This window comes from Microplitis demolitor, chromosome 1 (assembly GCF_026212275.2).
Source record: "Microplitis demolitor isolate Queensland-Clemson2020A chromosome 1, iyMicDemo2.1a, whole genome shotgun sequence".
In the NCBI taxonomy this organism is placed as follows: Eukaryota; Metazoa; Arthropoda; class Insecta; order Hymenoptera; family Braconidae; genus Microplitis; species Microplitis demolitor.
Window position 1 is genome coordinate 2268483 of NC_068545.1, and position 23148 is coordinate 2291630.

General features: G+C 30.6%; 3 protein-coding genes across 10 annotated transcripts; 2 read left to right on the plus strand and 1 right to left on the minus strand.

The window, feature by feature from the left end:
• Positions 1-1319: 1319 nt before the first annotated feature.
• On the minus strand, positions 1320-13992 carry LOC103568741 (unconventional myosin-IXAa). 7 transcript variants are annotated; one of them, XM_053737154.1, is made up of 12 exons: positions 13744-13992; positions 13400-13603; positions 12967-13267; positions 11624-12342; positions 11089-11389; positions 9839-11015; positions 9072-9717; positions 8924-8984; positions 7599-8015; positions 3457-6791; positions 2355-3368; positions 1320-2244 (listed from the first exon to the last, which is right to left on the minus strand). In XM_053737154.1, exons 5-12 carry the CDS (start codon positions 11379-11381, stop codon positions 2147-2149), a joined length of 7041 nt encoding a protein of 2346 aa, XP_053593129.1. In that variant the 5' UTR covers positions 11382-11389; positions 11624-12342; positions 12967-13267; positions 13400-13603; positions 13744-13992; the 3' UTR covers positions 1320-2146. The 7 variants fall into 7 exon arrangements, with proteins under 7 accessions (XP_053593129.1, XP_053593131.1, XP_053593132.1 ...); XM_053737156.1 differs by lacking the exon at positions 13400-13603; XM_053737157.1 differs by having other exon boundaries at positions 11624-12336; positions 12967-13603.
• A 547-nt stretch (positions 13993-14539) lies between these two features.
• LOC103568720 (enhancer of rudimentary homolog) lies at positions 14540-16047 on the plus strand. Its single transcript, XM_008545684.3, has 3 exons — positions 14540-14837; positions 14926-15013; positions 15681-16047. Exons 1-3 carry the CDS (start codon positions 14835-14837, stop codon positions 15899-15901), a joined length of 312 nt encoding a protein of 103 aa, XP_008543906.1. The 5' UTR covers positions 14540-14834; the 3' UTR covers positions 15902-16047.
• Positions 16048-17330: 1283 nt separating this feature from the next.
• LOC103568712 (phospholipase DDHD1) lies at positions 17331-22824 on the plus strand. Of its 2 annotated transcripts, XM_053742855.1 has the most exons (9): positions 17331-17602; positions 17679-18077; positions 18484-18780; positions 19560-19727; positions 19885-20013; positions 20150-20291; positions 20422-21122; positions 21184-21336; positions 21479-22824. In XM_053742855.1, the coding sequence occupies exons 2-9, from the start codon at positions 18014-18016 to the stop codon at positions 21625-21627; spliced, it is 1803 nt and encodes a 600-aa protein (XP_053598830.1). In that variant the 5' UTR covers positions 17331-17602; positions 17679-18013; the 3' UTR covers positions 21628-22824. The 2 variants fall into 2 exon arrangements, with proteins under 2 accessions (XP_053598830.1, XP_053598832.1); XM_053742857.1 differs by having other exon boundaries at positions 17331-18077.
• Positions 22825-23148: the final 324 nt, after the last annotated feature.

The window sequence follows — 23148 nt, forward strand, 5'->3', positions numbered from 1 at the left end:
GCAAAAAGATTTCTTCAGTACATAAGTTTATCGTGGATTTGTACGAAGGAATAAACAAAATATTTATTTTTAAATTTTTGGTAAAGGTGCAATCAAAAAACTCTGATTTTTACCAAAAATTTTAATTTCAGTTGAGGCAGTCATAGGTTGTCCAGCCTAAGGCATGATGACTTTTTTTTTAAGATGACTCGTCTCTCCCCACTACCACTGGCTTATTTTTCAATATTTTTTAATGAAAATTTAGCAGAATATTTTTGGAATGATGCTCAATAATGTCACAAATTTTGAAAATTTTAATATGCTCTTTTTTTTGTATCTCAAACCCTGTTCCCCATTAGAAGACAATCTCTCTATTCACTTCCGTATGCAAAGTGACTTTTTTGTAAAGCCTCTGACACTCCAGTGACTTCAGATTGAAATAGAATCCGTAATCACTTTGTACTTACTCCCGATTTCTTACAGTGTAATATCTATTAAAAATAGTAAAAAAAGTATATAAACACTCTAAGTAAGAAAAAATAAGTGAAAAAAAAGATCCATTTAAAAATAGATAAAAATAATTTTAATTTTTATAGAAGACATGTACAGTTGTATGATTGTACGATAATTAATATTTGTTTATATATATATTTTTATTTATTTATTTAAGATAAGCGGTTATTAAAATTCACCATTGGATTATATATAAATAAATAAAAAAAAAGTATTGAATGGCAGTAACTAAAAAACAATTGTCAGTCAAATTGCAGTTTCTGCTTCAATAAAATGAGTAATAATAATAATAATATTAATAATAATAATAATAATAATAATAATAATAATAATAATAATAATAATAATAATAATAATAATAATAAACGATAGTTTATCCTCAAAGCGGTTAATAATTAATAATTTATACTAAAGATATTAACTGTACATTTAATTTGTTCGATTTATAGATAGCACTTTGTATTTTATTAATTTCCCATTTAAATAATTTCACAGCAAAGTATAAATATAAATTATTTATTTATATTTCAAACGTTTGTTATCGTCAACACATTTACAGACTAAAATAATATTTAAATGAAAGTAATTAAATAATAATTTTATTTAAAATATTTATTAGTAATTATTTATTTATTTATGGATTTTAGAAATTAATAAAAGGCAAGTTTTAAATGACGCTTAGTTTTAACATCTTATACTAATTATTAGTAATTATTTATTATTATTATTATTAGTTTCAATAATATTAGTAATATCATTAAATATATGGGACATTACTAAAGAAAAAAATATATAATCTTGGTAACGTAGTTCAATAAACATAACAATAATAACAGATTATTATTATTAATTATATACACGCTACATTTGGTTTTATTTATTATTATTGATTATATTTATCAATATATATTTCATTTATTTATTTATAATTATTTAAATTTGTTAATAAAAATTAATCTAAGTCGCTGATTGACCAGCGCGGGAAGTAAAAGGAAGTAGAGGCTGTCAAACCGCATCAAATATTTTAAACCACTTAATTTTAAAAACTAATTATTTAAATAATAGCAATAAAAAACGTAACAAAATAATAATTTATTTTTGTCCATTATCTAAAATACATTTTATTTAATTATTTAACTAAATTACGAGCGTTGCCGTTTTTATTTAATAACTAAGACATAAAAAAATTTATTTTAAAAAAATAAATAAATGATACCGGTGATTATTTATTATCTATCACCTTTTATTTTTTTTTATCTAATAGTAAAAGAAATTTTATAACTTTTTTTAAATTTCTTTAATATAAAAAAAATAAATGCCGGGTTTTGACAACCTCAGAGATCGATATCGAACCTTGCACGGCACGCGATCATTCAATCTGCGAAGCATTTTTTTATTTTATTTTTTTTTATTATTTCTTGCACATATAAATATATACGCAATAGTTAAACTAAAGTAAAAAGTTAATAATGATCTATCAAAATAAATAACTACTAACGAGTAAACAGTAGCCGGAAATTATTTAGTCCGAGTTAATATAACTTGGCTTGGTGGCACCAGTCGTTAATAATTATTGACATCAATAAAATTAACAGTACTGCTGTCAACCATAATAATAATAGTATTAATGATTGCAATTAATGTAAACGACAGGTCATACCATCACCATGTCTTCGTCGACATTTATTATCGTAGGAAAAGTATTATCCGCCGAGCTTTGTCTATGAATATTTTTTTTTCTTACCAATGCATCTACAACAAAAGAAAAGACGTTTTAGATAAAAAAAAAAACTTAATTTATTAATGAATTCTACAAAACCAATTAATAAAATTGATGACAAATTTAAAGATTAAAAATTTACCCGCTGATGGAAGTAAATCATCTAGAGAGCCGTCGTCAAGATCTGTCGCTGACAGGAGTAGGTCGTCATCTGAGGAAGCGCGAGTTAAACTGGGTAGAGTTGATGTAAGTAGTGCCTTTTCTTTTTGAATTGTTTGGATATGTCCAACTAGAAGTGCCTCTTCTTCGTCGCCACCACCGCGGTCGCCGTCCCGGTCAGAGTTGCTCGCACGACCGCCGGCTGTTGTCGAGGACACGCTCAGCTCTTCGGGGCTGAATATCTTTGAAGATCTCAAACTGGACAGACGATTTGTCGCGGCGTGACATGCGGACTCTAGAGTACTTATGTCAGCAAGTGCTGTCCTTACGCTACGTAATTTATCTTGTACGATTGTCTCAACACATTTAGTCTGTCTGCCGACGTCTTGCAGTGAGTCTTGTGCTGGCAATGTGCGATTAGTCCTGAGTATGCATGGCGCAAAAACTATCGCCAGTGCGGAGGAGGACATGCGATTCGCGACTTCATTGAGCGCGACCCGGGCCAAGTGGACCGTCAATCGCTCCATCAAATCGTAATTTGGCTTAGGCAATTTTTTAAGTATTGCAAAGAGAGTATTGACCCGATCCTGGGGATCTGTTAAATTTGCGGCGTGTAAAAAATCATCGTAGTACTCGAATGTCAGCAGCGGCTCTGGCATATCACGAAAGAAACTTTTCAACACAGCAGCTAACACGTGAACTTGATAATTCTCAAAGTCAATGTTCTGCAAATCGTCTTCGTCCATTTTAACCTTGAGCTCACGTACTTTAGAACTCACTCCACTCTTACGATACAAACCCTCGGTATAAAGACCGTGCATTTCTATTGTCGTTATTAAACGATCAACAACCAGAGGTACTTTGCCGTCACCGCAATCTAATTTATACAGCGGCACACCAAATACTTTACGTGAATTCGAATCATGAATGGATCCGTCCTTGCCGCATTCAGCAGCTGCTCTCATGTAGCATTTTTTGTGACACGTTAATTTACAATCTGCAATAAAACAAAAACATTAATGAGATTACACTAATTAGTGCCTATAGATCTTCGATAAATAAAATAAATATAAATATATATTTACTTTGACAAACAAGTCCACGCTCGATAGGCCACATGAAAAATGAGGTACAGACTTCGCAAGCAGTCGGGATATTAATAATCGTTAATTGGAACATATGACTGCCGTGCTTGATGGGCTCCTCTTGCTTCCGTTTCTTCTCCTTCTTCCTCTTGCTCTTGCTCTGCTTATCAATAGCCTCGGGCTTAACTTGTGTCATAAACTCATTCATGAAACCTCGGAAGGCATTGACACCCATCGTGACAGGAAAATCTTCTCGAGTATTCTCTTGTTTACAAACAGTCTCCATAACGTGCAAAAAGTTTGCTATCAAGTCTGTGTACTTGATATTGCCCTCAACCCCTTGTTGAATAGCAACACTGTAAGTAATAACTAAATCGTCTTTGAACTTTCTCAGCGCTTGCTTAAATACCCTGTCGACTTCACTGGGTTTCTTACCCTCTTCCTGCCCTTCCATTATATAAATTTTCTTGGTAATGAAGTCCTGCATCAAAGCCAGCTCTTTAGCGTCGGAAATAATTTTGTCAGCGCTGTCTGTAAATGCCGATGTGCCAGTGAGACTGAATTTGGATGCGACTGTTTGCTTATTGGCAGAAGTATCGTAAGGTGTCCGCATTATGGGCTTGCGATTTTTACGCCTGTTGGCTGTCGTTGTGTTGGCCAACGAACAGGGCATTTTTAGTACACCGCCATTCTGTATACATTTAACATGATAAAGTTGTTTACAATCATTGCATTTGTATCCTTGAGTAACAAATGCATCCATTTTTTCATGACAAGAAACGCATACGTCTTCTTTTGAAAATCTAGCGACCTTACGAAATCTGTGACCAGCGAGTGTGAATAAATTATTTCCCTTCCACTCGAGACGATTCATACCAGGCGCAAGTTTTAAATCTCCACAATCTCCAACGACAGTCGCTTTTTCATCTAATCCCGATATTTTAGTCGCTGGATCCGAGTTTCTACGTCGTAATTCAAGTGTCGTTATGGCATTTGAACGCATGCGTTTACCCAATTGCTGTCCTTTGTAAGCCGCTTCCTTGTTCACTGGCCAATCGGTAACTGACCTCGATGACGGATCGTCTTTTTTAATGGCCATGCTAGTTGGAGTCATTGAAGTCGCCGAGGAAGTTATCGTCGAGGATATCGATGTCGTGGATGCATTAGACCAGTGGCTTTTATTAAGATCTTCTTTTATTGTTCCAAGAAAAATACTCCGTGCATCGGAAACTGATAGAGTTTCATTAACACTTTCCCCCATTGAACGACACAGGACTTCCCGACTAGGTCGATTTCTACGTGCACTCCTTACCGGTACATCTGGTTCAGTCTTCTCAGCAACTGGTCTGTCGTCATGCAACGACGGGATCAAGTCCATCAATTTTAAAGCCGTGTCACCTTCCGAATTCTGTCGTTTCAAAAAACTGTACTCCTTAATGTCACGTGTCTGATCACGTCTGATATTTGAAACTTCAACAAATTTATCTTGAGATTCATTGAACCTTCTCTCGCGAATTGACAACCCATCATTTTTACTACTACTACTACTACTATTACTAATAAATTTATTATTATCACTATTATCAATTTTAATATTTAAATTCGATACTTCATTTAATCGCTCGAGTCTCGCTTGCTCCAGCAGACTCTCAGTCAAATTTCTGTACTGCGTTACATTGGGGGATCTTGTTATCAAAGTAGATTTCTGTGGATTAGTATCAACATAAGTTGTCGTTGAATATTCAGCTCTACGTCGCCATACGTCTGACGCCGGGCTCTGCTGCTGCTGCTGCTGAGACAATCCCGGATGATATTTATCCCGTGGGCTGTGGAATGACGATATCGTGGTATTGAAAACAGGGGGTGCACTTTGTACAAGACTTGGAGCTTCACCGTCAGTGTCACCGTCGCTGTATCCCGTTGACGAGCTGTCAGTGCGTTTGCTCATTAACGACGACCGACTTATGGTATTGATAACACTAGCATGAGCTGCTGTTATCAGCGGCGATTGATCTACGCGCTTTGTTCTAGCACTTGGTACAGGTTTTGTTGAATTGCTTTCTTGTGAGTAATGAGATTCGCTGCTGTCAATACTGAGCTGTGATTCATAGCTCTTGAAACTAGCCAAGCTCTCGAGACTGCCTTTGCGTAAAGAATTATCATCAGGACTGAATAACGCTTCTGGGCTTTTTGGATCCCGCGAATTAGCAGTAGTAAGAAGACGTTTATTTGGCGTTAATTTGCGTTTTGAATATGTAACATCCATATTATCAATTGGATTTATTGAATTAGTAGCACAAGGATTGATATCTAATTTTGATGACGTCATATATTCACGACGTGGTGATGGACAAGGTTCCAATGTTAATTTAGACTGTAACCCAATACTTTTAGATAATGGACTTTTATCACAAGTGCTGCTATTTTCACTAAAATCTATCTCTGATTTATTAATCAACGACGACGATGACAATGACGATGACAACGAAGACAATGATGTTGCAGTGGCTGCTTGCTTGCGTTTTTTAATTTCCATAAATGATTTACGTGCAATACGACCACGTACATGTGACTGGAATATTACAATAGATGACTTTAATTTTTTAAACCACGAGTACTGTCGATAAGCGCGCCAGGTATTTTGTATGTGTACTGCAGCCTCGACTCTTGCGCGAATAGTGTGGGCTATTTTTTGCGCCATTATCATTCGCCAAAAAGACTGTATCAGCACCACGGAATTTTTAATTCTCAAAAATTTTCGCCGCTCAAGACAAGCGCGAAACCACTTCTGTATTGTCGTTATGCTCGTAATTATCTGCTGATGCAACTCAATGTCTAGTTTTATTTTTTCCGATTCACGTAAAAATACTTTTGTTTTACCAAGTTGATAATTGTCTTTGTTAAGATTGAGCGTGAGTAGAAAATCACGCACGTCATTTTGAGAGCTTATTAAACCATTTGGTAAGAGCATACGGTAGAGTTGAATGAATTCTTCATAAGTGAGACGAACATTAAATCCCGCCTGACGTATTCTCACGGTTTCGAGCATTCCCGTGTAACGTAACTGACGCTGGACTGTCTCCTCGTCAAATTCATTTGGTATTTTATTTGAATTTGATTTAATGCACCGGATAAAAAATGGATTCGCTTGATTCAACGTGTCCATCAGACTGTGCAGGCTGTGTTGAAACTGGGCAGAGACAGTCATTGGCTGTTTCCTCGCTTTTCCAGGTCCTGTTCCATAGCTCTGTGTCCTTCCTGCTAGCGTTTTGACCGTTTGTAAATTTTTCAAGCCTTTCTTGCCCCGCTCGCGTGGTCGAAATGATTTATTTTTCCTGAAAAATTTTTAGTCTCAATTAATTCACTCGTTTAAATTCAAATTCAAATTTAAAAAAAAAACTATTGAACAAATAAATAAAAAAAAGTAACAAAATTGTTGAGAAATTTGCAAGTTTTCTGTAGTTAAAATATTTTTTTGTTATTAAGCTGCTACTCAAGCTGGCTTGCATCATTCTCGAAAAATTTTTTAGTAAAATGCTTGATAAAAAAAAAATAGCAAAGGATAAAGGCTGTTTGAGTGAAGTAAAAATACAAAAACACTCGTGTGCACTTAAAAAAAAAAACCAGCCTTAATCCTTGATAAAATATTTCAGTCAAAAATTGATCCCCAAGCGCAGCGTTTAGTTGCGGTCATAAAATTACCTGCATCCCAACCATTACAATGTATAAATATAAATATATATATATATATATACTATAATATAATAATCATAAGTGTAATTGTGTTAGTGAAGAGTAGGAAAGGTGCAACCTCAATAGATATTAATTATGCTAATAAAAATCTAATAAAACATCAAAAATCCAATAGACAAAATTACCATGCAGTTATTTTAATTAAACAAACACTTTAATTGGTTAGTGAATGATTAATGACAATGAATTATGAATAATGAATGACCAATTAATCATTTAATAAAATGGATCCGTCGCTCGTAATATATGTTATATGTTTTTTTATTTAAATAATTCTAATGTAATTTGAATAGAGAAGAGTAGACCTTTAGTTCCCACTACACAAAAGCTCCGGTACCTTAACAAGTACAGTATTTTGTTTTAACTCATCATTAATTGACATTACATACATGACTATTTGATTAGCACGTTCCATGACATTAGCTTCGTCTTTAGGAAGCACCCTCTCAAGTGGTGTATGAGTGGCAGAGCAATCCCGTCTGTACTTATTGTTACTAATGGGTTGGTGCTCATCCCTTACTCGTAATACATAAGTAGCTGTTGCTGTTGTTGTTGTTGTTGAGGTTGTCTTGGTCGAGGCAATATTCATTGGGTGTTGTTGAGTTTGACTTATATTTCTAAATTGCGGCCAAGACAACCTGTTATTATTATTATTATTATTGTTGTTGTTGTTGTTATTATTATTATTGTTATGGTTGTTGTTAACATTGTCGTTGTTTTCGTTTTGTGTGGAATGAGTTGTCGATGGTGACAAGCAGACACTGCGCTGTTTCTGATAACTTGCCGGGCGATTATGTTTGTGCGAACTGAAAAATGCTATCATGCTTAGCCGATATGTACTTTTTTTTTCTTTATTATTTTATTTTTAAATAATTGACTTGTTACGTCATACTGATTAATTAATTAGGAGACAGTAATATTTTTATTGCGGATTGATGACTTATGGATTTAAATGAATGTCCTGATTTAAAGGAGCATGCTCGAGTTATTGATAATAAATAATAAATAATAAATAATAATAAAGTGGGTATGAATAATGATGCACCTTGGATTGATACTACGATTGATAATGTCGTGAAAATGATGAGAGTAATGAAGATGACTCTCTAATCACAGCTAATTTAAAATATTGACAAGGTGCGACAACATAAACTGTAAAATTGTTAAGTAATTAAATATATATATATATTTTTTTGTAATTTAATTCAAGAAAATTAATATGGATTTACAAATTAATCCATAAGCTTGCAATTGTATATTAGCTTATTTACTGAGTAGCAAATAAAAATGCCAATTTGTTGTAAATCCATAGTATAGAAAAATAATAAAATAAGTAAGAGATTAAAGATAAATAAAATTGACAAGATGTAGAAGAATTCGTTAAAAAAAACAGAACATATAGAGTGGATCCAAGTACCACTTACGCAATTCGGTTAATAGTTAGATTAACAGCCGATAACGTCACAAGATGGCTATAATAAGAGACAAAAGATAATAATGCAACCAATGTAAATTCAATCGTCTATTAATTTTTTTTTTAAATTTTAAAAAATTTTTTTGTTAATTTTAATCAAACAAACTCGTCCAAGGGCTCTTACATTCGTTATTTAAAAAATTATTAATTTATTATTATTATTATTATTATTTATGTTAATATTTAAATAAAATACTTAATAAATTAATTAAAAATATTAATTATTTATAAATAAATTACCTGATTAAATTATCGTTGGGTTGTCGATATCTGCTTTGAACTGAATTTTTGTTTCCATCAGCTGAAGACAGAGTAATAAATTTATTATTCTTATTAACGCACTTATTAGTTTTATTGATCGAATCATGTGTGAGCAAAATAAATTTACCTCTGCCGTGACGATGAGCACGACCGGCTTCTTGGAAGGCGAAATGTGCTCTGAAGAATGCTCGTAAAATGGCCCACCTAAATACAGCAACTGGATCTGCACCCACCAGCTCACGTACGAACGCAAGAGAGGAATTTTTCAGAACACCGACAACCCCATCGGGTCTCATCAGATCAAGATTTTTCTCTCTCATCTGCGCCGCTTGATACTTAACAGCCCCCGCGTAATGTCTAACAACGAAAGCCGCCTCACGTCGCTGCGGTGTTTCATAAAATTGATTGTCCTTGTGTACAGAATTAAACTTCTGTAATAACGTTTCATTAGTAGCACCCGGGAAGTTACATTGATCGTCAAGTAAACACAACAATCCATTTGGTTTTCCCTCAATTAAATTAAGACAACCCGAATTATCACTAAACCCGATATCTGTCCATCTTATACCCTGTTTGCGGTATTCACGTTGTTCGTATTGAAAGACGTGTTGATTGAAGTAGTGTTGTAGTTGTTCATTAGCGTAATTAATACATAATTGTTCAAAGCTATTGCACGTCTTGAAGTCCTCAAACCCAAATATATCCAGTACCCCGATACTGTGGCCTTGATGATCACGCAGAGTGTCTTTTTTGGACAGCAATGCGTGGTTTACCTACATACACATACACACAGACAAATAAATAAAAGATAAGCCAATCAATCAGTCGATTAAATTATTAATGAAATCAATTAATAGCAATTTACCAAATAATGAAATATATTTATTGAATTACCTGAAGAACAATCCAATCAAATAATGCACCATATAAACACTTAGCCATGGCATCTCTGGCGGCAATAGCTTCTGGCAAACGATAATTGATGACTAAAGTTTCCCCAGATGCACGTGCGCGCTTGGCTGTTAGTGCAGCCAATAATGTTTCCTGCTTTACTCGAAGTAATTCCGAAATAATAGCAACCACTTCAGGGTTCTTTACACCCACGGCTTCGTCGTGGTGGTGATAAGACTTTCTCGGCTGGAACTCGACGTTTCCCAGCAGCAAGACAGCCGACAGTACCGCAAATAGTCTACGTTGTTTCTCAGGAGTAAAACCCACCATCTCCATGGATTGCTTCAGTCGGGAAAATTCGTGCCGCTCATCGATATTCTCCAATCCATAACAGCCGCTTTTATTTAAATAATTATACCGCTCGGCACTCTCTAAATGCAACAACTGTCGTTCTTGTTCATTAGCACCGGCTAATAAGTAATAAAATACGTGATAGTTTCTTTCGTTTTTACCCTGGGATACGATACGGGACTTTTCCAATAGATATTTCTGTACAACAGCACCGTGTACCATACCATTTTCTTTGTAATTAACCTGGATAAATTTACCAAATCTACTGCTGTTATTATTGTGAGCAGTCTTGGCATTACCAAAGGCCTCGAGAACAGGACCAGCGCTCAGAATCGTCTGCTCAACTCCGCTGCCATGCGAACCTTTTTGGCTCAGCGCCGTCAAGTGATGCAGTAAAAAATTAGTCGACTCCGTTTTACCGGAACCACTTTCTCCGCTTATTACAATACACTGGTTCTTCTTTTCCTTCAGCATCGAGTGATAAGCGGCATCGGCGATCGCGAATATGTGCGGTGGTATGTCCGGACCCAACCGACGATTCTGATATAACTTAACGTACTTTGGATTGTATATCGGGTAAAATTTAAATGGATTTACGGCTATTAATATGCTACCAACGTATGTATAAATATTTCCAGCTAAAAATCTAGCACGCAAATTGTCGAGTAAAGTCTGTTCATTAAGATCTGGTAGTTGGCACAAATCTGGATACTCTTTATCACGTGGTTGATATAAAAATCGGTTAAAATAATCTTTCAGTAGCTGAGGATCCAGTGGAAATCTACTGTCCGCCCATAAACAATCTGTTTGTTTTTTTCTTAAATAAAATCTGAAGCACAAAAAAATGAATTAATGTTTTAATAATTACTGAGTATTGATTGGCAATTAATTAATTAATTTACCGATAGTATTCTTGCTGTGTAACACTTTTTGGCCAGAGCAGCATGAGCGCGACAGGGCACTCGGATGGCCCAAGTCTCCGTTCCTTGCATTCCTGGCCAACAGAATTACCCACAACCTCGGCTAATTCATAGCCATTTGATAGATTTGGGTCATTCAAAGCCAATCTTTCTATAATACATTCTACTATTTCAGCAGATGTTGTTTGTTTTGTTGCTTTTATTGACAGCGCTTCGTATTCCGGGCTCCACTCGCCCACAAATACTTGCACCACACCGGAACCACTATTCTCCATGATTAACCCTACGAAAATATAAACATTTACAAATTAATATTTATGCACAAATAGATACTCATATATTTATTTTTATTTTCATTCCTCCTTATTTATGTGTCATGTTAAATTTAACGCAGCTGCGAAAGTTTAAAAATAAACTACGATCTTACGATAAATATTTTCGGCTGTTTACTTCAAATATCATATTTATATTTATATTAAATATTATATTATATATCGAATATATATTATAAAATTACCTTGATATTTTTAGGGTTAATAAATATATCCTCTATCATCCATAAAATATTTAAAAACAGCCTCGTCGTCGTCCTCGTCTCTCAATTTTTTTGATGTAACTTTTAACCATTGATGAAAATATTTAAAATAATATTTATACATTTTGATTATTAAATTCAAATAAAATAACACTCAATATTCCCGGCTATTATTTATAAATAAATATTCAACCACAGTCTTCATTTTTAAAATTTTTTTCTCGTCTCAGCCTCCAGATTTTTTTAATCCTGTAGTTTAATTTTATCGTCTCCAGTCTGTCCGAGTGTGACAATATATCATTTTAAAAATAATTATTATTATTTTTACTGTACAACCAAATGAATTATTTTTTGTTAAGATTATTTATTACTCGTACGTAATTAATAGCTGAGGCTTGAACTAGATTTATAACACGAGTTTTAGTTTTAATTTTAGTTTATAATAGAGCTTCAAGTAAAACATATCAAGTATTTAAAACTATTGTCATGGTATCCATTAAAGTCCATTGAAAACTATGCATGAATAATCTATTATCACCAGGCAGTTTCTTCAATTACACCAGAATAATAGTTACTATTATAATTATTTATAATAATCTAGAGTTGAGTAGGCAGCTTCGTTTAAATAAATAATCGACCATTCAGAAGTTACCCTCATCAGCTGACTCCTTTTCCAATCAATCAGAACTCGGAATCTGTAACTTTTAAATAAAATTATAACGTAAATAAATAAATAAATAAATTACAACGTAGTAGTCTATGGCAGAGAATCAAAAATTAGTAGACGAAATGTTTAAAAATAATCTTCAGTACGACACCCCATTAAAAAACCATCTCGGATTTGTTTGCAAAAAAAAATTACGAGCAATAATTAGGAATTATTGTTTATATTGTCATTGCTGTATTGCTAATGGCATTGAATTACTCAGCAGCAAAGCAATTAGAAAGCTAAATAGACTTTTCATCTTATGAATCACGAGGCCGTCGTTTTAAAACAGAAAATTCCATGACGCCCCGAGTCCACCAGATCCATCACACAACACACATCACTTTATTTTATTATTTACTATTTTTTTTTTTTTAACTCCTTTTAGTAAAAACTCAATGAACCGCGACAACGTTGACACGATTTACACACTACTAAAAATTATACAGCAGATAAACTCCTATTAAACCGGCAATTCCATCACCATATTTATCAATCCACATATTTAATTACCAAACTAATTTTTTTTTTAATTGACACCAGATTTTACTCTACACTGGCAGCTTATAAATTCCCATTTATTTTACCATAAATAATAATTATAATAAAAATACTATACCTTTTAGATTAATTGCCATTCATATATAAATATAATCAACAACAATTCCGTTAGAGTAACCAGTAATTATTCTTTGCAATAATAATAATAATTATTATTATTACAACTAAAGTGCTTGTAACTAAGTAGACTTATGGGTTTATTCTCAAAGTAAAAAGAGTTCTATCAACCGTCTACACAACTATCAAAATCCATCACCACATACACATTCACCATCCACACTTTCTTTAGCAATTTTTTTTGCTTATCCAATGGCACTAGCACTATTTATTATCCAGTACTCAGATAATTTTAAAATCACCTAAAATAATTACCCGAATTATTATCAACAATAACTTAGTGTGTTATTTATTTATGTATTTATAATTATTATTATTTTTTTAAAATAATAAAAAGTTAAAAATTTAAAGTTGCACACCCCGTTGTCGCGTACCTGTTTTTCCTGTTTTCGCTCGTTCACGCGCAAAACGAGCGAATCAGAACTACAAGTACTAAACTTTAAGACTGTATGTATGACAAAGAAAGACTTGATATGTTCGTAGACATATATATGTGCATATATATGCTGGTGCTCTTGCTCTGACTGAACTCGTGTATGTTGTATATATGTATGTATGTATGGATGTATGAAATATATCTAGAGAAAGAGAAAGAAAATAAAATAAGATGGTGAGAGATCAAGTATGAAACACTTGGAAATCCTGTTGACTTAATAATACAGTGTACATACTCCGTTTTACAATTATTTATTATATATATTTGTAATTATTAACTTACAATCACTATCACATGAAGATTAAATATATTTCCCTTTTTACTTATTACTGTACTCTGATTATTTTATTTATTTATTTATTTATTTCTTTTTTTATACAGAGTATGAGATATCGACACGATAGGAAACAACTGTATTGTATGTATGTATCAATGGTTTTAGTTTAATGTATGTACTCATGACTCTGGGGTATGTGTATGTAAGTGTGTGTATGTACAGTCACTACGGAATTATCAATCATGCAGCCGCCACCGAAGATGCCTTAGGTCTATTTACCAATGGCATTAGTTACGTTCTATTATTTGACCAATCGTCTACGTTATTTGCCGTTGAAACCACTATACCATAAAACTTTATTATTTTGTACTTTTATTTTATACTTTTTCTACTTTTACCAACGTTCTGTACCTTGTTGTATATTTTGGTTTATGTATAAGATGTGTGAGCATGAAGTTAGCAGACAGTTAACAATTTTTGAATTTTCCGTTTGACAGGTTACTTACATAAATTTAAAACAACAAAAAATGCACGTGTAGAAAATTAAAAAAATTATGGGTGCAATTATTTGAATTTTTTTTTTTAAATTTATCTCATAGAAAATGAATTCAAAAATTAAACGTTGGCTAATTTCAGTATGTTTGGTACTTTTTTTTAAATTACTACCGACTGCTGACAGATGACGTTACTGGTAATTTCATTTATTGAATTTAGTAAAAAAAAAAACCGGAAATGATTGTTAATTAATTTTTTATTAATGAACAATTAATTTCAACAAGTTTAAAAAAAAAAGTAAGATTAATAATTAAATTGAATTTAAAAATTTGAATTCCGCGCGCCAAATTTTAAAACCCGGCTGGAATTCGAACTAAAAGTAAAAACTGGAAAAAACGCCACTGCTGATCTTGCTGACAAATAAACCGCTATAAATATTAACAACTATTCAAATAGATAAATAAATAAATAATAATATAAATAGTATTACTAATTATTTAATTAATTAATTAAATAGTGGAATAACGAGCGGTATTTATTTTTTTAGTTTAAATAAATAAATAAATAAAAAAAAGAAAAAGGTTTTTAAAAGTTAACCAAAATGGTAAGAATCATGATAATCAATATTTAGTGATAAGAGTTTGTTTGCTTAATAATTATTTAAATTACAATAAATATGTTTTTAATTACAGTCACATACTATATTGTTAGTACAGCCGGGAAATCGACCAGAAACACGAACGTATTCTGATTACGAAAGTGTCAACGAGTGTCTTGAAGGTATTATCACTATTTTTTAATTGATAATAAATAATAATCTGTCATTAAATCACCTCTCATTAAATTATCACCGTTAATTAATGTTTTGTGATTACAACTAATGGATCTGTAATGCAATACTTTATTTTTTCATTATTCTTTTTGTAATTAAAATATTTTATTTACTTATTATTATTAGATGACGCTGAAAATAACAGTCATTAAAAGAATTTATTTATCTTCAATAAAAAAAGTAAATACTGACAAGCAAAAATTTTAAAAATCATGATCCTGGTTAACAGACAATTAATAATCTTCGTATTTTTTTTCAACAATGCAATTATAAAAAAAAAAATTATGCATATGTAGAAAATTAAAAAAATTCAAAAGTTATTGTGCGTTAGCTAACTTTAGATAAGTAAAAAATCATGATTATTATAAAAAAAATTGCACTTATAGTCTTTCAAATTTTCTACATGTGCGTATTTTTAGTTTCTGTTTTTGTTCAAATTTAATTGTTGAAAAAAAATCCCAAATTTTTTCAAATTTTTCTCCTGACTATTAACTTTGTATAAAAAATACTAAAATTGTCAAATGGCGGTTACTTTCAGCATTATTATTATTATGATTATTATTATTATTATTGTGTTGATATATAAAATATAATTTATAAATAAACTTCCATCAGGTGTCTGTAAAATTTATGAAGAACATTTAAAGAGAAGAAACCCAAATACACCGACAATAACCTACGACATAAGTCAATTATTTGATTTCATAGATCAATTAACGGATCTGTCGTGTCTGGTTTATCAAAAATCAACAAACACGTACGCCCCTTACAATAAAGACTGGATAAAAGAAAAAATTTATGTCTTATTACGCCGAGCTGCCGGTCACAGTGAGTGATAACACTGGATATATTTATTTATTTAACTTAATTTTCATCATTACATCCATTAATTATACTGAAATTAATTAAATATTAAATAATTATTATACATTATGATATTTCTTTACTGTTTAATATAACAAATATAATGTATAAACGTTCATTGATGATTTATTTATTTAATAAACCTCTTGTTGCTACTCAGGTTCCTTCTAAACACTTTTTTTTAAATTAAAACTATAATTACTAGTTTTTTCTGTTTCAGGTTCATTATCAGTAATTTATAATTAAGTAATTACTTTACAGCCATTAAGCCAAATTTTATCAAAACTATTTTTTACAATCTGAGACCTTGGTTACTTAAATCTCTAATTAAACTCGGTCTCATGTGTCCATAAAAACAAAAATGATATAAAAATAATTAGAAATCATAAGATAAAATAAATTTCATAAAAATTTATTTTTATATTAAGGCTATTCTCAGACAGTGTCCCCACTTTTTAAGAATTTTAAATAAATAAGAAATTTGTTAAATAAATTTCAGTAAATGCATCAATTTTATAATTACAATTTTCAAATTTTTCAGGATAAAATTTATTCACAAAATTTCGTCCAGCTTCTAATTGATAATAACTGTCAGTAATTTTTTTAAAATTCTATCGACGACAATTACTACGTTGTCCTTTTCTCAATTAAGGTTGTAATTTGTTTTTAAGTAATTAATAAAATTTACATGAGTGTGAGTGTAGCAGACAAATTTAAAATTATAAATAAATAAATTTTTTGAATGCGCATTTTTTTAGATTCAGTATTATTAATTACTTACTCTATTTATTTATAATTTTAAATTTGTCTGATGTCTGCAACATTCATACTCATAAATTTTAGTATAATGACAGTTTAAAGTTTTTTAATATTTTTGAAAAATGAGTGGCACTGTCAGAGAATGCCTTCAAGTAGATAACATTGTAATTTTATCAGCCAAAAAAAAAATACCAAGAAAACAATTGCAAGATCAAATCATTTGACATTTGACACGATATTAATACGCATAAATTCTACACGTGGCTGATAAATCTATAATAATATTAAGATTAAAATACAAAACATATATTTAAGTATATTATATTACACATATACCATTACTTCATTCATACGCAGAAATCTATAAATACAATCTCTTGTAATTATATTTTTTTATTACATCTATTAAAAAATTATTTAAAAATATAAATAAATAAATCTACAAAATAAAATCCAAAATTGAATATTTGAATTTTTATTAATTGCTCGATTGTAATTAAATTTTTTACCTAAATAAAGTAAAGCAATATAATTGCAAATTAATTATTACTTAAATTACATTAAATATAAATGTATATAAAGTAATTGAAGTTACGTAAACGTGGTAATAGAGGGGAAGAAAAGAGAGGGGGTCACTGCACACATGTATAATATGACATATATGTAGACATAAATGTGTACATGCGTATATAGATGTAAGAATGAAATGTAGGTGGTGAAAAGTAGAGGGGCAACTAGATACTAGACCCTAGATGAGGAGTTTGAGGAGCCAGGAAAAATAGTAAAGTAAACGCTGACTACTCGACAGTCGACATGCTCATGAGTTCTCAGTTGCAAGTATTATTTTATTACAAGTGTTGTGATTGTGAGTAGAGCGCTTTAGATAAAGACGTTGATCGCCGATTGCTCACAATGTATTAGTCTTTTATATTTATGACATTTAAATGTTTTATTTATTTATTCATTATTATTTTTATTTTTTTCATCCAGTGAACCCCTATTAAATGACCGATTAATTCATGGTAATAAAATGATTGATGTTGATGTCAACTGTCAATAATTCGTGTGCGTTGTCGCAGTGCAGAAAATAGTTATTAATATTCTACGGTTATTTATATACAAAAAAACATTGGAAGATTATTTGAGTACAAGTAATAAGTAATATAATGCAGAGAGAAAGTGTATCACTATCGTTCTAAATGATTCATCGTGTTATTACTTATGAAGTAGTTCTGTGTTTATTGTAGATTACGGAGTATTTTTTATCATTGTTTAGAAAAATTTTTTTTTTATCTACGATAAAGGAAATTTTTCTGGTGGCCAGGATGTCTCATAATTTTGTTGTCGATCCTTTCAGTGAGACATCACTGGATCTTGATGACATTCAAGGTAATTTATATATTTATTTACAAAATAATTTTAAAAAACTCCATTCATTTTAAAATTTTTTAAATGTCAATTTTTAAAAATTTTATTTTATTTATTATTTACTCTTTTTATTATCAATTAAAAATTTTCTGATGTCTGCTACATTCAGACACATATTTATTTATAAATTTTATTGATAGATTATTGTAGTGTGACTATAGGTTATAGTTTAAAATAATTATATTAAATATGAGATCATTGTCCGATTATTTAATTAAATAAATTCAAATATTTACTTAATTAAGTTTATCGTGTAGTTTTATAAAATATTATCTTGGTCGTTTAATCTTTTTAATTGCACTGATAATTATTATATTTATTTATATATATATATATATATTAAGTTTTCTTTTTTTTGCATGTTAAGATGAACACAAAGAAAATGGAATGGATATTGCGGAAGAAATAATAACAGAATTACCATACGCTGTCGCATTGACGCCTGAAGAAGTCAGATGGTTTTACAAGGATGGTGTTGATAAAAGATGGATTGAATTTTGTGGGTACGACAGCTTGAGAATTGAAAATGCCTGGCAGCTAAGACAGGGACAGGATGATAACCAGACCAATGAAAATTCAAATACTTATGAGAGAGTCGTTGTAAAAGGCGGAATGTATGACGTCGAATTAGATAATATGAGATGTGTATCTATTTATTGGCCAGGTAATTTGGTTTATTGTTATTCTACTTAACACTAAACACAAACAAATAATTTATTCTTCAAACAAGTAAACATATCTGGTATAATTTATTTCAAGTGTTTACTTATTAGTTTTTATTACTATTATTTGTTTTATTAATAACGAATTAAAAAAAAAACAACATATTGTTGACATTAACCGGAGAGCTATCACGCGATTGTTAAACCTTGAGAAAAAATTTCTAGATAGTTTTAAATTTATTCATTGATTTTATTTAAATTTATTGTACGGATATTGCAATTATTTTATTTTATTTGTCATATTATTTTTCTTGATATTTATATTTCACGTTTCATTTTTTAAACTCCGACTTTTTATGCTAAAAAAATGACAACGTCCTTGAGTCTATTATTGCCAATTTCCTTTGGGTGCATTCACTGCAATAAGCAACAGTAATGTAAGCCAAGTGTTGCATTGATATTATTTGCTTCTATTCAATCACTTTAAATTCAATTAAAAATTTATAGCTCAATGAAAACAACAACAATAAATAAAACAATTTATCTATTTTTACTAAAACTAATTTCTCATATAATTTCTTTTGTGTTTTCGCAGTAGAAATTTTTAATTTAATTTTTTTATTGATAAGAAAGAAAAAAAAATAATTAATGCGTATTCTAATGCCGAGAAAAAAATGAATTAACATTTTACGTACACTCAATACATAGTAATTATTCATTTGATTGATATATTGAGAGTATTTATTAATAAAAAAAAATAAAATGAATGTTTGTTGAAAAGGTGAAGAATGGGAAATCATGCGAGGCACGTGGTATTACGACGCCAGCTGGATTCCATTGGAGATAGAACACTCTAAAGTTATAGAGGAGAATCATTTAAGACTTTTTGAAAAAAAACAATCGTCAGGGTCAACACCTGAGGAAATAGCTCCCTCGCATTCCTATAAAGGTAATTTATTATTTACCACTGAATTATTAATTAATTACTTTTATCTATACCTATACCTGTAGGAATATTTTACTTTTTACCCAACCAATTTTATGTATTTTTTTTTTCATTTGAATAAAAATATTCATAAGATTACATAATTTATTTTTTATTACAGTTCTACACACGGTACATTTCCCAGAATTTCATGTTGATTGGCATGCGATTAACGATGTCGCGCTTTACAGTGAATACACTCCGAGTAAATTAATGCGCAGTGTTACCTCTAAATTAGGATTTACTAAAAGTATGTATTCATTTTTATGTCAAGTCATTTAAATATAGAAAAAGTACTTTGTTAAACTCCGACTGGAGATATGATTGATTACTTTTTATATTTTTTTTTATAACTTGAAAAATTGAATTTTCTATTAATTATCAAGCAACCGGATATCGCCTGAAGCGCGGTTACAAGGCTCCCGCGACAATGGACGATAAGCCAAATGATATTGATCACTTGGTTTTTGTTGTCCATGGCATTGGTCAGAAACGTGATACCGGTAAAATCATACGAAATACAGCATCGTGAGTAAATTATCATCACTTTGTTTATCTATTTTGTAATAGTCCGTTGACCTTTTGTCTCATAATCAATAAATTAATTAATTAAACTAATTAAAAATATATATCTATATAGATATTTTTTTTCTAATAGATTTCGTGATTGCGTTGACTGGTGTAAGCAAAAATACTTTCCCTATTCATCGCATCGTGTTGAATTTTTTCCGGTGGAATGGCGGTCGTCTTTAAAACTCGACGGAGATATTGTAGACGCAATAACGCCGTACAGCGTAATGAGTATTAGACATCTATTGAACACATCTGCTATGGATATTCTTTATTACACGAGTCCGCTGTATGGCGGAGAAGTCCGTGCTGGGTTGCAACGTGAGTTGAATCGTCTGTATTTCATGTTTACAAGCCGTCATCCTGGGTGGAGTGGAAAGGTATCAGTGCTGGCGCACTCACTCGGCTGTGTTATTGTTTACGACATCGTGACTGGTTGGATGGGACCAGACACGAGACCACCATCACCAGCGGCGCCGGATGTCTTGCTTGTAACAGATGGTCTCAAGTTTACAATCGAGAATTTATTTTGTCTTGGCTCACCTTTATCAGTATTTTTAGCGTTACGTACACGCACACCAGCTAACCCTGGGGATATTATGCCACCGGGATTGTGCAAAAAGTTTTTCAATATTTTTCATTGGTCTGATCCGGTCGCTTATCGTATGGAGCCGCTGCTTGTTAGAAATTACAGCAAAGTTGAACCGGTGCTTATTTTGCCGTACGGTGGCGTTGATAATCCTGACCAGCCACCCTCACTAGGAACCGTCGAGTCAATGCCTACGTCAGGTAATTTTTATAATATTCAATATTTATTTTCTATTTTATTAATTATAATTTATTTTTACAGATAATGAAGACAAAGAGGCCGAAAGTCCTACCGATACGCCAATCAGAACTGTCGAAAAAGGCTCCTGGAGCTTATGGGGCCTTGTCAGAGCCGGATGGAATGGCAAAGAAGGCGCATCACCTACACCCGATGCCATCATCAGACCTGACGAAGGTAATTTTATTAACAAACTTCAAGTACGAGTTTTTATTTAAAATTAACTAATGTAATAATTTAAAGCTAAATTTGTTTTAAATGTCAGTAGATAAATATTATCAGCAATTGTTATAATTATTATTGTCTTTTTTTATTTAAGAACTGGAACAACGACTTGATTACGTTTTGCGAGCGGGCGGACTAGGACGTAACTATTTATACACCGTGACAGCTCATACTGCGTACTGGAGTAATTATGACGTCGCCTATTTTGTATTAACTAGATTATTTCCAAATTTAGAAACTTGATGTTTGCTCGAGATCAGCAGCATCATGGCTCCTAATTTTAAAATGCCATACATGCGTTTACTAGTCCTTTATATTATTATTTTTAAACCAATCAGGTCTATTTAACATCTGACGCATAAAAGACCTATTACCAAAAATAATTAATAACAAAAATAATTATTATTAAAAAAAAATAAAAATATAAAAAAACATATAGATAAATATATACATATACATGTATATAAAAATTATATAGATTAATAACTACTGAAAACCATATCTGTGATAACAGAAAAACGATACAATAACAATTTTACAGTGTAAGACTAATAAGTTTTTGCATAATTTTTCATATTTAAAAGTAATAATAATTGTTATCATTATTATTAAAAATAGATCACAAATTATAGTGTCCAATTTACACATGTGTGGATCGCATTTTTTACAATTCATCGTTAATTGTGATCGATATTAATCACAATAGTAAATATCAGATAATTTATTTAATTAAAAGTACATGAATTTATTTGTTTTATTAATTATCGTTAATTGATATTTAAGTATAAAATTTAAATAACGAATTTGTGACAAACGCAGCAATATTAATTAATTAATAATTATAATTACAAATGTTTTATAAGATAGAAGAAAATAAATTTTTTTTACGTAATAATAATTAGAAAAAAGATATAAATTAAATGATTAGTTATTGTAATTAGTTAATTAAAATAAGTTGTACCTTTTAATTGTTAAAAAAAATAATTAATTAAGATTGAAGAAATGTAAAGTGATGACATTCGTCCAGGTCATTAAATATATATTTAATATTTTTAAAATATCAATTATTAATTACATATTCATTGTTCTATTAAATAATTATATCCTTTAGTGTTTGTTGATTTATAATTTTTTTAATTAACTCGCGGTAAATTAGAGAGAGAGAGAGAAAGAAAGAAATAATTCGACCATTTTTTATACTAAATAAATTTCGCACGTAGATTAATGATAACAAATCAATAGTGGATAAGAATTTATAGAGCCTAAAAATTATATTAATGAATAAATTATAAAATTAAATACATATTGTAATTAATTTAAGACGACAGCACAATATTGACACCAATGATAAAATCAAAAGCAATTTCATCGTTTAAAATTTTTTTTATTACAAACTACAAATTATTTATTAATTAAAACAAACATAATTGAAGCTGAATAAATAAGTAATAGCAATTAATAACATTTTTATAATTATAACTGTTAATTTAAACTGATAAATATGTAGATATTGAATGGTTTAATTAAATAATTATTTGAAAATTTAAATAAAATTATTGTTATACCAAATAAGTATTAGTCATTTCTTTACATATTTTTATTTCACTAAAGTATTTATTAATAAATGATAAATTTTAAATCACTGCACAATTTTACACAAAAAGGTTCAAACCTTGGTGAATGATTCAAAAAAACAACCAAGCTTTTTCATTTTTTCAGATGAAAAAATATGATTTTTAGACTTGGTCTATTTGTTTTTTGATA

Coding starts and splice junctions, on each gene's coding strand:
- LOC103568741 (XM_053737159.1), bottom strand. CDS start 11,381: ATGGAGAATAGTGGTTCCGGTGTGGTGCAAGTATTTGTGGGCGAGTGG. Junction 11,016..11,088: donor ACACAGCAAGAATACTATCG/GTAAATTAATTA, acceptor TTTGTGCTTCAG/ATTTTATTTAAGAAAAAAAC. Junction 8,985..9,071: donor TGCTCATCGTCACGGCAGAG/GTAAATTTATTT, acceptor CTCTGTCTTCAG/CTGATGGAAACAAAAATTCA.
- LOC103568712 (XM_053742857.1), top strand. CDS start 18,014: ATGTCTCATAATTTTGTTGTCGATCCTTTCAGTGAGACATCACTGGAT. Junction 18,078..18,483: donor GGATCTTGATGACATTCAAG/GTAATTTATATA, acceptor TTGCATGTTAAG/ATGAACACAAAGAAAATGGA. Junction 21,337..21,478: donor CATCATCAGACCTGACGAAG/GTAATTTTATTA, acceptor TTTTTATTTAAG/AACTGGAACAACGACTTGAT.
- LOC103568720 (XM_008545684.3), top strand. Junction 15,014..15,680: donor TGTCAACGAGTGTCTTGAAG/GTATTATCACTA, acceptor AACTTCCATCAG/GTGTCTGTAAAATTTATGAA.